General features: G+C 60.0%; 6 protein-coding genes across 6 annotated transcripts in view; 2 read left to right on the plus strand and 4 right to left on the minus strand.

Moving 5' to 3' along the window:
- F751_6058 (hypothetical protein) overlaps positions 1–551 on the plus strand; it is a gene marked incomplete at both ends in the record, with an annotated part of 6,619 nt that extends 6,068 nt beyond the window's left edge. Inside the window, one exon of the mRNA XM_011402152.1 lies at positions 12–551. Within this exon, the coding sequence (XP_011400454.1) occupies positions 12–551 (540 nt within the window). The remainder of the gene's footprint in view (positions 1–11) is intronic.
- Positions 552–819: 268 nt separating this feature from the next.
- F751_6059 (hypothetical protein) lies at positions 820–1,754 on the minus strand (the record flags this gene model as incomplete). Its single annotated transcript, XM_011402153.1, has 4 exons — positions 820–918; positions 1,089–1,193; positions 1,379–1,503; positions 1,625–1,754. 4 exons carry the CDS (start codon positions 1,752–1,754, stop codon positions 820–822), a joined length of 459 nt encoding a protein of 152 aa, XP_011400455.1.
- Positions 1,755–3,282: 1,528 nt separating this feature from the next.
- On the plus strand, positions 3,283–4,454 carry F751_6060 (Oxygen-evolving enhancer protein 3, chloroplastic; the record flags this gene model as incomplete). Its single annotated transcript, XM_011402154.1, has 4 exons — positions 3,283–3,317; positions 3,450–3,743; positions 4,013–4,142; positions 4,347–4,454. The coding sequence occupies 4 exons, from the start codon at positions 3,283–3,285 to the stop codon at positions 4,452–4,454; spliced, it is 567 nt and encodes a 188-aa protein (XP_011400456.1).
- A 140-nt stretch (positions 4,455–4,594) lies between these two features.
- F751_6061 (hypothetical protein) lies at positions 4,595–5,204 on the minus strand (the record flags this gene model as incomplete). Its single annotated transcript, XM_011402155.1, has 3 exons — positions 4,595–4,691; positions 4,840–4,995; positions 5,083–5,204. The coding sequence occupies 3 exons, from the start codon at positions 5,202–5,204 to the stop codon at positions 4,595–4,597; spliced, it is 375 nt and encodes a 124-aa protein (XP_011400457.1).
- A 1,149-nt stretch (positions 5,205–6,353) lies between these two features.
- F751_6062 (Coiled-coil domain-containing protein 147) lies at positions 6,354–11,033 on the minus strand (the record flags this gene model as incomplete). The annotated part of the gene is made up of 16 exons (XM_011402156.1): positions 6,354–6,425; positions 6,851–6,952; positions 7,077–7,131; positions 7,276–7,412; positions 7,537–7,665; positions 7,786–7,866; positions 7,983–8,113; positions 8,211–8,346; positions 8,496–8,570; positions 9,130–9,234; positions 9,373–9,441; positions 9,592–9,711; positions 9,834–10,079; positions 10,231–10,419; positions 10,490–10,497; positions 10,982–11,033. The coding sequence occupies 16 exons, from the start codon at positions 11,031–11,033 to the stop codon at positions 6,354–6,356; spliced, it is 1,707 nt and encodes a 568-aa protein (XP_011400458.1).
- Positions 11,034–12,367: 1,334 nt separating this feature from the next.
- Positions 12,368–15,335, minus strand: F751_6063 (Prolycopene isomerase, chloroplastic; the record flags this gene model as incomplete). The annotated part of the gene is made up of 11 exons (XM_011402157.1): positions 12,368–12,665; positions 12,838–13,058; positions 13,227–13,357; positions 13,504–13,583; positions 13,735–13,913; positions 14,028–14,159; positions 14,346–14,495; positions 14,625–14,735; positions 14,840–14,978; positions 15,133–15,201; positions 15,289–15,335. 11 exons carry the CDS (start codon positions 15,333–15,335, stop codon positions 12,368–12,370), a joined length of 1,557 nt encoding a protein of 518 aa, XP_011400459.1.
- Between the last annotated feature and the right edge of the window lie 1,184 nt (positions 15,336–16,519).

Raw genomic sequence — 16,519 nt, forward strand, 5'->3', positions numbered from 1 at the left:
CCCCAAAACAGTCTGTGACGCCCGGGCACGGCGTGCACGCCGCCTTCCACGGCACCTCCTGGGACGGCGACGTCGTTGCCTGCCTGCTGACGGGGCTGGGCGCGGGGATTGAGTGCTCCCCCGCCGGCGCCCCCATCCTGCGCTTCACCATCCGCAGCGAGTCCCAGGCGGTCATGGACCAGCTGGCGGGGCAGGAGGGGGAGCTGCTGGAGGTGCTCAGCGGCGGCCTGGCAGTGCCCGTGGCAGACGACCTGGCCCTGGCGGGTGCCAGCGTGGCGCCGCCCGCGATCGTCAAGACCGCTGCCCCGGCCACCACGCCGGCGGCCGCCCCCACCCAGCCGGAGTCCAGCACCTACTCCTTCCTGCGCGGTGTCACCGCGCGCACCTTTGCCGTCGAGGAGAGCGAGCCGGCCCAGGCCGTGGACGGCGCGGCGGCGCTGGACCTTGAACCGGCGGCGGCCCTGGCCCTGGCCCGCCGGCTGGACGACGCAGCCGTGGCGGCCTGGAGGAGGCTGCGCGAGACGCGGCGCTTGCAGGCCGCGACGGTGTGAAGATTTCTGGGAAGGGGTTGAGCGGGCTCATGCAACGTTGACGCCCCCAGAGACGGGACGGGCGTTGCATCGTGTGTAACACGCAAGAGAGCTGTTTGGTTTCCGAGGCCTCCAGAGAAAACAGGCAGGCGTTCTCCGACATTGAGAAGGGGAGGGGTGTGATTCCAGCAGGATGATACTTTGACAGAAATCGATGGCACGACAGGACTGATCCAAGGCCTGATGGGGGGTCATGTTGGGTGCTGGCAGGCCGGCCAGGGCTTGGCTGTCACAGGGCTCGCAGCGCTCCGACCTTTTTGAAGATGCCGTTGGCCTCGGCCAGCAGCTTCTCGTGGGCGCCCATGGCCTGGTAGAGCTTCATGTCGACCTGGTGTCAACCGGAGGATGGGGGGGAGGGGGTGAGCATGCGCCCAGACCCCGGCAATGGTACCTTGGCCCTGGCGCAGGCCAGCGTCAAACCAACCGTGGTGAGTCTCAAGAGAGTAGTCACGCCCACGCCTGGCGCACAGCGGACATCCCATGCCCCCATCTACAAACCTGTACACCGGCTTTCTGGCCGGCTTCCTGGACATCCTGAACCCTGGTCACGTGGCTCTTGACCACCAGTGGGACGCCGGGCGGGGTCGGCTCCTTGAATGTGACCTGAGAGTGTGGGGGGGTACCTGGTGTGACTGAAGCAGGTTTTGACCAGCAGGGAGGCACCATGCGACGGCAATCTCACACCATGCGGTGACACGCCGGTGGAGGATCTGCCGATATCCTCCTACCCACAACATGAGCACGTCAGAAGCGTGTATTCCCACCCCATCCCCACCCTCCCCGCTCACCAGGAGCTCGTAGGTAAGCGTCAGGGGTGGTTTGGGGGTGGCGTGGAGGTCCATCAGCGCTATCGCAGCCGTCCAGTTCCCATGACAGTCGAATAGGGTGGAGATGATGCCGCCGTTGATGATCCCTGGAGGGTGTGGATGGGATTCTGTCTTTGAGGTGGCCTGAGGAGCAAAGGCTGTGGGCAGACGCTCTGATGGCTGGTTGATGAGTCGCTCGTTTCCAGGCCCATTCCTTGCCCCTCCCACCTGGAAAGGTGCAGTACTTGTCATCCAGGGTTATGCTAGCTTGCAGGCCATGCCTGATCCGGTACGACTCTAGGCGCAGTCCGCCTTCTGCCGCTGGGCCTGGCAAGGCAGTATGAGCAATCATTGGCATGAGTACCACAATGCCATGCGATACAGTCAGTGGCTAGAACCGGCCAGGCTCCATTCTGCACTGCCGAACTTGTGAGCCTGCACCAAATTATAAACCCACCGCATCCAAAGCATTTGCTCTCCGGTGTATATGCTCGCTGGAGACTGATCTCCTTCTTCCCCGGCGGGGGGATGCCCTCCTTGACGGAAGGATGCAGCTTGCTGTTGCATACATTGACTGGTATACCCTGGGCATACGAGGTGGATGAGAGGGTCGGGCAATCTGTCACCCGGGGACTGCAGGCGTGTGGCTCTCGTCGAAGTTTCATTCCAGCCCCTGGCTTTCAGACGGCCAACATGGTCGAGAATCACCTGCTTTGCCAGGGCCTCCCAGTGGCTCTTGCGCCCTGCTACATCCGTAGAGGAATGAAAACCAGCACTACTGCCCGCAGTTCCAGCGAGATGGAACGCTTTGCATGCATCGTGCCTGAGGATCTGGTCTCGGAGACTGGACCAGCATAGGGGCAGGCACCGCGTGTCCACCCGCATGGAATCGCTCAACCTTCTGGCACGGCGTGCTTACGCCGTCTCTGATCAGACTTTCCACGCCTTCAATTACAGGATGTGAGTGGAGCAAGCATAGCAATATTCCGTCGTTCCATGTCGAGCGGAAAGATTTTGTGGAGCGAGAGATTCATGCTGCTGCGCGCGGCATGTGAAGCATCCTACGCCACCTCTCAGAGCTGGAAGGTAGACCCATGCGACGATTCCATTGCCACCCCCCCCCGCCCGACTTAAGGTAAAGATTGTCAACTTACAGCTGTGCTTGGTCTTCAAATGATCTCACACGGCCACCCGGAAGCCAAAGGTGTGTGTGTGTGAATCGCTTCCACTTTGGTACAGGTGGGAATTCGGCTGGACAAGTTACTTGTGCCAAATAGGGCAACGAAAAATTATTTTGCGTTAAAAACAACAACCGCATCTAACATTTATGCCCCTGTGGAAGATCCGTGATGTTTGCAGCTTTACCAAAGAAATTAGACTTCAGTCGACCTCCTGAAAAACCTCTCGAGATATGGATTTGATTTCGTATGATCGACCCGGGCACCGTCCATGATAGACTCGTAGATGCCGACCTCCGCAATTTCACACGGCGTATTTCTCCACATCGGCTACCCGAGGCACCTAAGAAGACCAGCAGTAATTTCTCAGGATGCAGGTTCTGTGCGCGTCAAGGTGGGTGGACCCTCGCCCGGGGAGTGGGGGATTGCCTGCAAAAGCTTGGCACGCATGGGTGCTCCCAGGCATCGGCATCGGCAAGAGGAATTCATGCACCTCGTAGACTCTTCTATCGCGGTACCGATGCATGCTCCTCGACCCTTACCCCCCAGGGTGCTGTCGGTCACGGCCCAGGCCCCCGCACCTCGTCATGGTACGGTTGCCTGTGGGCTGCGATACTGTTTGGTTACTTTGAGCTGTCGAAGGAGTATCTTACACATTGCCTGTCATGTGTTATAAACTCACCAAGCCAAGCCCATACCTCCCATCGCATGTACGCAGGTGCCGGCCCGGCCAAGGTGGTCAGGTGAGGATCAAAGGCTCCATGCTCGAGGGGCAGCTGGTCTCGGTGCTCCAGCTCTCGGTCCACAAGGCGAAGCATTCGGCCTGCATCCCAACAATTTACCCCCCAGCCCCATTTCTTCCCATCCCCTTGCAGACCCGCTGCCCTGGAGGGCAGGCGTGCCGTGCTGGGCTCCCTGCTGGCCGGGGTCGCGGCTCTGAGCCTGGCTGGCACCCCCCGCGCCCAGGCCGTGGAGCTGGAGGACTACCGCAAGGCGCGCGAGACCGGGTTCGACCTGATCTATGAGGCCCGCGACCTGAACCTGACCCAGGCCGAGCGCGATGGGCTTACCCAGGCCCGCACCGACCTGGGCGCCACGCGCAAGCGCCTGCAGCAGTCTGAGAAGAGCATCGACAAGGACCTGGAGCAGTGGATCCGCAAGAACTACTGGTGCGTAGTCCATTGGAAGTGGGAGGGCCCTGTGGTCTGTGTTGTGGGTGTGGTGAGGTGGAAGGGGTTTGGGGCCGCAATGTGGGAGCGTCCACACTGGTGATTGGTCCCCATATATACGAGGGGCATGGATCCCGGCAAGCGGGAGGCAGGGAGCATGGGATGGGCCCAGTGGGTGGCGTGGAGCCAAGCGCGAACATCCCCCTTCCCCCCATCATCGAGCGGGCATGGCTTTACCATGCTTGCCCACTCATACCCCTGCCATGCAGGACGGAAGCCAGGGAGCAGCTGCGGCGCCAGGTGGGCACCCTGCGATTCGATGTGCGCGCGGTGGCCGAGTCCCTGCCCAAGGCCGAGAAGAAGGAGGCGTTTGCCGCCGGCAAGCAGTTCCTCAAGCAGGTGAGCCACACCCTCACAGTGGTTTCTGTCCCGGACAGGCTTGGGTTTGAGCCCAGGGATCACTGCAGAGAGGGTAACTTTTCTGCTCAGGACCATCCTTGGGTGGATAAAGCTCTCGGAGAAGATGCTTGTTCCGCGATCCTCGCAATTACCTAAATCTGTGCATCTGATAACGCCTCAAAATTCATATCCATTCCACACCAGACCGAGGCGCTCGATCTGGCCCTGCGGAAGAAGGACGAGACCAAGGCCCTGGGACTGCTGGACTCCACCAAGTCTGCTCTGGACACCGTGCTTGCCAAGCTGGGTTGAGGGGGGGTGCAGTCGGAGCCAGGTGGAAGAAATGCGCGAGAAGATCTGTACCGGTGTCATGCCATGCACTCTGTTTGGGTTGTCAAACCATCCCATCTGGGACGAGGGGGGCTTGCAAGCTTCTCACACCAATCTAGGCATCAGAAGAGGAAGACTATGTTGTTCGTCAGCGTCCAGAATAATACAAAGGTCAAGAGCTCCGTCTGCGCAAACACATTACTCGTCAGCAGGGTCAGGCTGTGGGCGTAAAGGGGGGGGAGGGGGAGTTTGTGGAGTGCTTGGAGGATGCTGCTCCACTGCGGCAGGTGAGGTCTGGACATGGATCCAAACGTCAAGCACACAAACGACTACAGAGCAGTTTGAAAGACGACCGCTCACCACATACCTGGAGGCAAAGTATTTGGAGGGCGCGTTCTTGGTCTTGACGAGGAGGAGGATGCTGAGGAGCAGGTGGCCCAGCAGGTACACTCCAAAGCCTCGGAACCCGGTCAAGCCAGAGCAGCCGGTCAGCACTCCCGTCAAGAGGGACACCCAGATGCGGCTGCGGGGAAGAGGGTCAATGGTCACCCTGTGAGCATTGCGAGGAACCGAATCGGAGGCTACGTCGCACCCCCCTTGCACCACCTACTTGAAGGCCAGGACATCCAGGTTATTCTTTATGTTGAGCGGGACATATGCCAGCTCCCCCAGGGGTTTATCTGATATAAGGTTTGATAAGAGGGCGGATGGTGCTACCGGGCCCGCCTGCATGTCGCCAATCTCCACGCTCTCAGGATTTCGATGCCCGGCGACGGGTGTCCCTGGCTATGGGGCTCGGATCAACCCCGCCCCTTTGTGATAGGAGCAATGATCTACTTGGTTGTACAAAAACGGAATGACGCCCTGCACTGCACCCTGATGGAATGGCTTTCGTGCTTGTTCGTATTTCCATCGCATGCCGATCAGGGTCAGTCTGCTTGAAGGTGCTGAGCATGCTTTGGCTGGGACACCCTGCATTTAAAACATCGCCACATCCACTGCTCTGCCCTTCAACAGGCCACGACCCTGATGGTACCATCCACCAAGCCATTCTTCCCAAGGGGCGCTTGTCTTGTGTGTCCTGGCATTCGCTTTGCTGGCAGCAAGGCGCCCGGCCTTTGGGCCCCTGCAGCGCCTGACGATGACGCACGTTCTTGAGGTCGGGCCTGCACCAGAGGTTTCAAAGTCAGATACTTGAAGTGTGCATGCAAGAAACATATGTTTTATATACACCTGAACAGGTATTTGCGCACCTCTGGCAAAGTCTTGGCATCTGAGTGTGTCTTGACATCCGCCGCTGCGTCCCATTCCCGTTTATCAATTGGCACTGATTCTGACGTCCCCTTGCGCGATTTGTTCTCCTCCTTCAACCTCTCCACTTCCAGTTTGTACTCCAGAATCTGAGCAGGAAGGTCCGGGATGGCACGCATGTGAGTGGGCTGGATTCCCAGCTCATCCAGATGCGTGCGGAGGCATGCCTTGGCAGCCTCAGACAAAGACTGCACCACATGCCTGGTTGTTTGCTACAGCAAGCTGAGATGTGATGACCTTCAGCTGCTTGGCACGGTCCCTGGCTACTGCCTGGAGGATTAAGGGGACAGAACTTCAAGAGTGTTTGCATCTTGAGTCACCAAAGGGTCTAGCCCTATCCTGCGAGCCAAGCCTCTCTCTGCATGTACATTCTGCCAAACAACCTGCTGTATGCTGGACTGTTCAGCAGCGTCAGCTCCGGGCATCCTGGCGTGCGCCTCCTTGAGCTCTTGATACGTTTGCTCCTTGGCCTGCAGTTGGCATAGCGGGAGGGAGGGGATTCGGGGTTTGCAAGATATCTGTCAGAGGATTTCACGCAGCAGCATGGAGCCACCCTGCCACTGCTCGAAATCACTCATAGTGCTCCACCTGCAAGAGCAGCTCCTTCTGTGCAACTTCCTCGGTCTTCAAGATCAAGCGTTTCTGTAGCGGGGGAACGTGGTGATGAGGGTTGGCTCAGGTATGCGGCTCTATTGACTACACAAGGTTTGAGCGATTTTGTCCGAAGATCTCGACCATTCAGCAACACTCATGAGAGCGCTTGAGCGCCATCACCACAGCACACCACCTGCAGGGCGTGGACTTTGAGGGTGAGCTCATAGGCATCTGGGTCTGTCCCTGCAAGCTTCCGCCACCTGTGGACGTTCAGCGGTCGGTCCAGCTCCTCGTTCAGAGCCTTGACTCTGGCTTGTTCCTGGCAAGGGGTTGGCCGTCGCAACCGTTGATAGTCATACACAGGTTGAAGACCCAAAATCCCGGTCCTTGGATGAGTGAGCTGGCCCTGTGACGCCGAACTCCTGCCAGCATCGTTTTACAAACCCGCCTGGCATGCATCTCAGACGGCGCACCTGGAGGAGGCAGCGCGTGAGGTACTGCAGCTCCTTTCTCATCAGTGATGTACTGGCGAGGGCACCCTTGGCAATGGACAGCTCGTGGATGCTGGAAGACACCTATAGGTTGGAAGCAAGTGGGGGTGACTTGTTAATCCCTGCCTGCTCTCCTGCAAGAATTCTGCTGGCCCCCAGGCATGCAATGCAGCGAGGGCTCAGGCACCAGCGTCCTGCGTCGAGGCACCTGCGTGCGAAGGTACCTTGCCTCGGCCAAGCGCTCCTGGTACTGCGCATGACCTCTGTGTGAAGGGATTCAAACGGCACCGGTGAGCAAGTGATCCTGCGGCGCCCAGCATGTTTCTTACACTGTCACGCCGGACAGAGCGCACGCCCCGCCTGTGCAAGCATCTGTCGCACACGTTCAGACCCCACCGGCCCCGCACCTCTGGAGGGCGCTCTCCTGGAGGCGGATCTTCTCGTGCTGCGAGTGCACTGTGCTGCCCTGGGCCACCAGCTGCACTGCCAGGCCGTCCCTGCTGCGCAGGGCGGCGTCGAGCGTCCTTTCCAGCCGGATTCGGGCCTGGTGCTTGAGGAAAGTGGGACAGTTGACGAGTAGGGCAAGCATGGGTGCCTGATTACTGGGTCACAGGAGTGTGTCGAGCAGCATCCAGGGCCTGTTCAGGCGCCTAAAATAAGCAGCCCACCTGCTCCGAGCCCGCCAGCCGAGCATGGGTGGCCTGCAGCTCCTGCCTCGCCCCCGCCAGTCTCTCCTCCGTGGCAGCCAGCTCCTGCTTGGCACTATTTGCCTGCTCCTGGACCGCTGCGCACCTCGCCTGGGCCTGCGAAGGGGCTGAAGCGCTCGTCAGCGGACCAGCGGCGACCTTTAAATCTGGCGCTCTGGTCAGGACTGCTGGTAAAACCGCCAGCCAGTGCTCAGCCCTCGGCCAGCAAACCATGAGGAGCGAAGCCCTCTCCTTCTTCAAGGCGTCCTCCGCATGCGCCACCTCCTTGCCCAGCTGCGCAGCCTCGATGCCCTGTGTTGGAGATGGGTTTCGTGCTTGCACTACTCCAGGACGTTCTCGCGGCAGCACCTGCCCACCCGAAGACAAGGACAGCGCCTGCATGCAGCCCAACACAAGTAACATCTCACCGCCAGCCTCAGAGCCCCCTCTGCAGATGTGGACTCCTGCTGGGCCTTCTGCAACTGCAAGCGGTGCGCCGCTCTTTCTTCCTCCAGCACGGCGCACCGTTTGGCGGCGGCGCGCCACTCCAGCTCCATGTCTGCGCGGCAATGGGTCCCCTCTGGGCTTCAGCTATGATTGTTGATGAGCAAGGACGATAAGAGCAGGCACTGGGCAGTCCAAGAGCTTGCCCTGACCTTTCAGCTCCCGGTGCAACGTCTTCAGCTCGGTCTGCGCCAAAGCGTTCGCCGTTTCCACCTCGTCCCTGTGTCGCTGCGCGTCGCCCAGCTCGTGCTCGGCCCCCTCCAGCTCACGCTTTGCCTTGCGCTGGGCCTGTGAATGGATGCATCCCAGACCATGGGTGCAGGGTGGTGCATGGCGGGAGTGCTCGCATCCCACACCAGTTTTGGGAAGTTTGTGGCAGGCCTCACGTCACGGCTGTGCACAGAAGGCATAGAGCCTTGAGTTCCATGCACACACACCTTCTCCAAAGCGTGAAGCTGGGCCGTGGCAACTGCCACCTGCTGCTGCAGGATGCGATTGTCGACCTCGGCTGCCTGATGAGTTGAGTGGGCGGGAATGTGTGCAGGGAGCCCTCTTCTTTTCTGATGCAGTGGCTATGCCAGCAGGTAAACATGGGTAGTGGCTGCAAGCTGGTTCCAACCCCGACAACGCAGTTTTGTCACACTACCAAAGGCATCCAAACTCACACCCTCGCACACCTTGACAGCTTCGGATTGGACGTGTGCAGTGTTCTCAGCTGCACTCCGGGATCTCATGAGCCTGGCGTGGGACCCAGCAATGTACATAGTGGTTATTATATTCAAGATCCAAAAGCAAGCTCGTCACCCTCCCTTGCTGCGTTGCAATGCCTCCTCTCCCAGCTACGGCATCGATCATCCATGGCCACCTCTCATGCTCCTTCTTCAGGGCCTCCTGCTTAATGGCCTGCAGCATCGCATCCCTCTGGGCTGCCTCCAGGGCACTCTCTAAGCCTGCCACCTCTGTCTGGACATAGAGTAATGTAATTGCCTCTGTTATGCCCTGACATAGTGCTCATCTTGTCAAAACGTCAACCAGAAAACAATGGTCACACTTTTAACCCAAGCAGCTCACTCTCAGAAAGTCATGGGACCTCTCCAGCTCTGCCTTCTGCCGCTCCAGCAGCCGGAGTCGGTGCTCGGCCACCTCAGTGGCCCTGCAGGCATGTTCGAGCTCAGCCTGTGAGGCAGTCGACATGGGGTGTGGGGATGAGAAATGGGTGGGTCTGCTTTGCAAAAATGCTTGGCAGAGAGCACCTTGTCAATGTGCTTTGTACCCTGCTCTCTTTTAAAACCTCCAGTCAGCTAGGATCCTCACCTTGAGCGCTCCGTTGGCAGTCACTTTGGCCTCCAGCTCTGCTTGCCTGGCTGCCAGTCCCGCTGCTGCCTGCAGATGCCAAGGGACATAATTGCATTTGCCAATCGCCAGCGCTCGGCGCCCGTGCACAACAGCCCAGGACACGCAATGGGAGGCGCATGCGCCTCAGGCCAGCAGACACGGCCAGCGAGGGATACAAAGGTAGTCTCCAGCGCCCACCCGCTCGTTGCCGGCCAGCTGGGTGTCCAGGTCCTTGCGCAGCCTGGCACTCCTCTCCGTTGCCTGATTCCACTCCTTCTGCAGCCTCTCGTTGCCTGCCTGCGTATCCCTCAGCGTGACCTGACGCAGGCAGGACGAGATGTGGGAGGGGCGTTGTCATGGTGAGGCCATGCACAGGGGCAAGGCATGCCTTTCCCCAGCCCCATCCTCATGACGCGACTGAGCCCCCTCCTGGTCCCAACCCGCAGTCTTTGCAGGTGATCGTCTGCCGCGGCCGCCGAAGCCCTGCTCTCCCTCAGCTCTGCCTGGCGTGCCTCCAGCAGCGCCCGGGCCTCCTTCACCTCACGCTCAAGGCGCTCCCGCCGCCGTGTCTCCCGCTCGGCGGCAGAGCGCTGCTCCGCTGCCGCCTCCTTGAGGGTCGCGGCCTCGCCCTCCAGAAGGGCCCGCTCCGACTCTGCCGCACGCAGACGCTCGCTGAGCCTGAGGATCTGCGGGGGCAGGACCCGGAGGAAACGGCATCAGCAACTTCACCTTGCAGCGATGCGCAGATCAACTCACAAAGCCCTAGGCCGCTGTCATTCCTTCATTTTTTAATCCCCTATGACCAGCTTCAGCCATACCCCGGCAGCCACCACCCACTTCCGAACGCTGTTCAGCCACGGCGGCCATGTGTGCATCACGTTGCGCTGCCGCCTCATCCTTCTGACGGATGAGCTCCTCCACCTCGGCTTCGTCGGCAAAGGTGGCAGCCGTGCCCTGCTCCAACAGCTGGGTCAGGCTGTCCACCTCCACCTGCAGCCGGGTAATCTGAGCCTTGGCCTGCAGCTCCTGTGGAGTGGAGTGGACGGGAGGGATGAAGGCGAGGACTGGCGAGTGTATATGGTCAGGAAACTTACACCTGTGGACCTACAGGGTCGTGAAAAGGGGGGGGGGGGAGTCTGACTTGATGCCTATGGATGCTGCACGGGTTTACCTTCTCGAGACTGGCATCGCTGGCTTTCCAAGCGTTCTGTGCCTCTTTTTGCAGGCCCTCAATCGTTGCGTGTGCGTCATCAACCTCCTGATTGGTGGGAGTGGATCAGCATTGTGACGCACAAGTGCGCTGCATGATACACAATACCGTTGGTCTGATGTGTTTGATACCCCTCGCTCCTGGTGCAGACCATGGGTGTCTGCTGCTCCCCACCCACAACCTGCAGCGCTGCAAGGGCCTTGGCAGACTGAGCGGCAGCATCGGCCTCCAGCTGTGTGCATCTCTCCCGGGCATCTTCCTCCCTCTCTGTTCAATAGCGGTGATGATCAGCTTTGTTGTGGTCCCGGACACGCAGGCTCAGGTCGGCATGATAGGATGTGCCCGTGGTCAGAGATATCCCTTCACCACCCCTTCCACCTCGAGCAGCCCGAAGGAGCGCCTCAAGGCCGATCGAATCCCTATCCTCCATTGAGTGGTTTCACATGAGCGCCCACTGCCCTCGCATCGTCCTCATTATCCCAGCGTCTCCTTGACAGAAGTTCCGGCGGACCACATGTTGGACATGTTGGACATCAGCACCTCCGTGACGGGTGAGTAATGATGCCATCAGGGCATTAATTGAACTCATGTATAAAAATCCCATCGATGGCGTTCAATAGGTACTCATCTCTCCTCTCTCTTGGTGGTGGTTGCTAGCCTCCCCCGGAAGTATCCCGGGGGAGCGAGGTAATCACAACGCCATGCCCTTGCAAGCACAGGTCATGCCCCGATCTCGAGGACAGCACATCAATCATTTTGGTCCAGTTCCGCCAGGGCCTCGCCGCAAACTCAAAGCTCCAGCGCACCCGGGACAGTTGCGCGCGCGGAGGTTGAAACCCTCGTCAGCCTCTGCCTCTGAATTTGAGGAGGCGACAGACGGTCGAAGGCATGTTTCCCCACTCTTTGAGCTTGAATATCTTGCTTCGCCGTTTGATCAGATGCATCAATGTTGAGCAGGACAGCTTTGGGCTGCCGCTCCCTCTGCCCCAGACCCGGGACAGACCTCCTGGCCCTCCACCGGCCCATAGTCCCTCGACACCCTCGCAGCACAGTTTTCAGATCCTTACCACTCGACAGTGATGTGGCGGGATGGCAGGGGGACCCAGAGTGGGACTGGGAGGCTCGCAACCAGAACGCCGTGCAGGAGCTCGACGACCTCCTAGAGGATGAGGCGTCCTATGCCAAGGTACATTGCGGGGTGTTTGGCCGGTGCCCATGCCTTGCGGGCGAGGTGCTGCTGACTCGACCATTCCAAGCGCCCACATGCACGCTGCGTGCTTTTTGGCTGTACTGAAAGTGTTGGCACACAGCAGTGCCCAACTCCCTGACGACACCTTCTCACCTCACCTCTCCACTCGCCAGCGCGGGCCTGGCGCAAGGAGTAGGTTCCAGGACGTGGCTGTGCTCCTGCTACTGGGCATGCTGGGCCTGGCAGTGGGCAACCTGGCCATCAAGCTGCTCATTGTTACCTGGGCCCTGGCGGCCGCAGCCTTCCGTTACACCATCCTGGGGGTGCTCCTCATGGTCCTCCTCTCGGTCTTCACGTGATGTCTGGCGGCGCAGGAGCGAGCGCGTGCCATCCGGTTCCCACCTGACTGGTCACCATCCCCATGACCACCTGCGAGCCCTGGGCTTCCTGTGACTGCCACACCACTCCCGCCCCGGCCTGAAACAGCTCAGGCCAGGGCCTTCCACAAACGTCGTGACTGCTCGTCGCACCTCCCACTGCTGCAACCCTCTTCCCTTGCAATACAACGCTCTGGATCAGACGCGGTCCCTGATGGCCCCCAGCAGCATGTTGTACGGCCCGTCCAGTGCTGGGAAGCCCTGCTCCAAGCCCAGGTCGCAGGCCACGCGATGGCCGCAGCCAAACCCCGAGAAAACCACGGCGTTCACGCCCTGGCCGGGGAAGGTGGAGTCGCCCACACAGTACAGGCCCGGGATGGCGGTGCGGTTGAAGGGCATGCCCAGCATGCCGCGGGGGCGGCGGGACGGGATGGGGCCGTAGCTGCCGTCCTTGCGGTTGAGGAAGCGGCGGTGGGTGCGCGGGGAGCCCACCTCCCTGTGGGGACCGGGAGGGTGAGTGGGATGAGGTGCCGAGGGATCAGTGGGCTGCTTGGTGGGTGCTGCCAGGGGCTGGGCACTGTGCATGGTAGGCACCCACCCAGCGCAGGCCCGAGTGGAAGGTGGCATGTCGGCTGGGCGTTGTCGCGGCCGCCTCCACCAAGGCCCACCTGTACACCGTGGCCTCCGCCAGACCAGGGAATGCGGCCTCCAGCCGCTTGAAGATGGCGTCAGCAGTTCTCTCTTTCTTCGCCTCGTACGCCTTGGGCTCCAGGCCCGTCCAGTCAGCCACCCAGTCGGGCGCAAAGGCGTGGAAGAGGTGGGTCCCCTCGGGGGACAGCCCCGCGTCCAGCAGCGACGGGATCGACACAAACAGGGTGCCCAGCGGCTCCTGTCAGCGGGGTGGGAGCAGAGCGTCACGATGAGCCTCGCCTGTCGGGAGGGAATCGATGACACGAGTGTGCCAGCACGGCACCCCCGGGGCATCCCCTAGCCGCACCGGCAAGATCCCCCTCCTGAACCCGGCATGAGCGTCCATCAGGCCATGCCAGCCACTCACCTCCATGCGCGCCCAGTCCTCCACCACGATGTGGTGACAGTCTGTGCCCGGGGGCAGCACCTGCTCCTTCACCCCGGCATGTATGGACAGAAAGGAAGGCGCCAGCTTATACCGTCCACGGAAAAGTTTCTCTGCGGTGGGGCCAGGTGGTCGTGAGGAGCGGTGCAGGGGGGGGGTGCTGCTGGGTTGCGAGTCCCAAATGTGCACAGCCACGCATGTAAAGCATGGAACATGCAATCCGTTGTGTCACTCCACCTCCAGCCCCTCCCCGCCCGACCTGCTTCGGGCATCTGCTCCTCAGATATCAGCCGGCCAAAGGTGTCCCAGCGGGTGGCATTGGAAATCACCGTCTTGGCCCTGGCAAGGATGTATTGTGGGATCGCAGGGTGGTCTGGGCGGTGTGAGTGAGCTCGCGGTCATGCTCACGCTGCCCTGAGCATCAACGCGTCACATTCTATGCTCGTCCACAGAGCAGCAAGGGGCATGCGACAGGGTTGCCATCGCCCACCTGATCTCCGTGCCGTCGGTGAGCACCACGCCGACGGCCCTGGAGCTCTGCTCGCCTGGGTCGCCATCGGCAGGGGCATTCTCCACCAGGATGCGCTGGACCCCAGCCCGGTAGCGCACCTCACCGCCGCGCTCCTCGATGCCGTCCACCAGCAGCTCGGCGATGCGGCCCACCCCTCCCTGCAGCATGATTGGGGAGGGAATGTGTGAGGAGGGGAGTGGGGTCTGGGTGTTACCTTCGGAGGTTTCCACAAGGGGAAGCAGCAGGAAAGTTCCAGCTCCTTGCATGGTCACCTTTGGGTAGTTGATGCCGCCATAGTGCCTGTCACAGAACACCATGCCGGCGTTGATCATGGGTGTGTCAACCGCTGCGACTGTTGACCAGCAGTAGCACTCGATGTCGATGAACTTCAATAGCTCCGGGTCCTACTTGGGGTTCATCGGGAAAGGGATTGAGGTGGGGGAGGTTGAGGTGAGGAGCGTCAGGACGCAGGAGCAAGATTGTTGTCATGGGCAGCCTAAACAGAGACCAACAGCCCATGCGTTTTCCTGCACCAGTTCAAGTATCCATCCATTGAATCAACCCGTGGCCCCCACAAACTCAACACATACCTTGATGTGCTTCCTTGCCACGTCACCTGCATTCACCCCCACATACGCGGCCAGGGTCAGGCATGCGAGGGGGGCCCTGACAAACTGCTGCAGCAGGTACCGTGGCTCCTCCAGCGACTTGAGCTCCAGGGAGTTGAGGGCATTGAACACCTGAACGGCAGGTGTTTGAGCCAGGGGGTTCAAAGTGGGCATAGGGGAGACCAGGGCCCCAAACAATGGATGCCCATCAGGCATACAAACGCAACTCACCCCATTCTGGCACGGCCACCAAGCACCCACCTTCCAGCACTCGCCATAGAAGCCCCGGATTCCTTTAGCCTCGTGAGGGAAGCAGGCGGTCAGCTCCTCCACAAACTCCTCATAGTCACGCCAGACGCGGACATGCAAACCCTGAGTGTGATGGGATTTTCAGGAATGAGAGTTCTGAACCACACGGGCACTGCTGCTCACCTACCACTCCGCCAACACCACAAAGGCCACCTCTGCAGCCTCACGTCGGGATGCGCCTTGGACACGGGCAAATGGTAGTGTATCTGGGTCGGATCCGGAATCGTGTCAAGGTGCTTGCCCACACTCTCCAGTGCACGAGTCATAAGATTGGTCGTGCCCTCCTTTCCAAACCCAAACATCATACTGCAGGGAATGCGTGGGAGGGGGACGAGAGTAAGGCTGTTGGTGCACTTGAACTGCCTTCATGTCCAGAAGGAGAAAAGCCATGTGATTGAAGGGCAATGTCCCGTGCCAGGTGTTGCACCTTCTACACTTCACCACAGACCATCTAACCTACCTGCTCCCGACGTCAAATGTGTAGCCCTCCCGCTTGAAGTGTCCAGCAGAGCCTCCCGGGATGGTATACCTAGAGTCAAGGCCAAAGCTACATGTGAGAAGGCTTGGAAATCATTCTCAGAGGTGAGGGCCTGTGCAGACCCCTGATGCAATCTACCCTCTGCCCACAGAGTCGCACAGGCCGATTTGCATCTCAACCAACATACCGTTCCAAGACAAGGACTTTGGCCCCCCTGACAGCCAGTTGAGAGGCAGCTGTGAGCCCTCCCATGCCTGCACCTATTATGATGGCGTCATAACCCTTCTTTCCTGCTTCAGCAGAGGGCGCTGCGCCCTGCACTGATGGGCTGAGCACCACCGCTTGGACAACTGGGTTTCGCCTGCTACCGCCTCTCGTCTGGTGTTGTGCATTACTAATCTTGTCAAGAGGGCGGGGCCTCGATGTTGTGAAGGGCCTTTGTGTGGGCCTGGGAGGGGGGCCAGCGTGCAACGTCGTGCCATACGCAAACAGCATCAAAGTTCATAGATGTTCAGAGCGATTGCCCGCGCTCACGACCTACCTGCAGACTAAAAGGTGTCCTTGACGTGGTGAAGCAAACCCACATGGTCGTTGCATTGGTTTCAGCCTACTGCCAAACCTCCAGCGATGAGGGGGGTGTCGAGCGGTAGCCGGAGGTCACCTCCGATAACAAGGGCGGTAAGCTCTGAGGACAATGTCGAGTTCACGATGGATTGGCATGAGAAGAAGGCGTTACGCTTTCGTTCTCAGGTCTAAATGCACGCGGTGCGCAGAGCCAACGAACGTAATGCATGCTTGCGGCTCTCGGATAACATGAAAGGGGAGGGCTCGCCCCGCCGATCGCTTCGGGGAGGGACAGATCACATCCGCCCTGGAGGGGAAGAGGTTGGAGTGCACCGCCCCTCCCGATGCCATCGCAGCTGTCCTCAAGGCAGAAAAATAGCTCTGATCCGTGCAAAGGCGGATTGATTCGCGAGGAAGCGGCACAGCGATCGAGGTCGTAACCGGACTTGCCTCGTCAGAGTCTGGTGAGGAGTTGCGGCGGAGTACTGCGTCTCGTAGCAAATTTCTCGGTCTCATGGGACGCAAAATCAAGGTGCTGATCCTGATGAACCAGCCAGCTTCGCTTCTGATCGGAATCTCCCCTCGATACGTGTCTCGACAGGTACAGATCCCCGTGCGGCAGCTGAGGGAGAATGGTGCAGACCAGATCTAGGACAGTCTTGAGTACAGACCAAACTGGAGAGGAGGTGGTGGAGGACCTGTCGGCACTGACCCTGCAGCCCTCCGACCTGGGGGACCCTGAACAGGCTGAGACTTGCACGCAAGCTGCAGAGCAGGACGCAACGGAGAATGTGCTGGAAGAGGA

Source organism: Auxenochlorella protothecoides (assembly GCF_000733215.1).
Source record: "Auxenochlorella protothecoides strain 0710 unplaced genomic scaffold scaffold81, whole genome shotgun sequence".
Lineage (NCBI taxonomy): Eukaryota > Viridiplantae > Chlorophyta > Trebouxiophyceae > Chlorellales > Chlorellaceae > Auxenochlorella > Auxenochlorella protothecoides.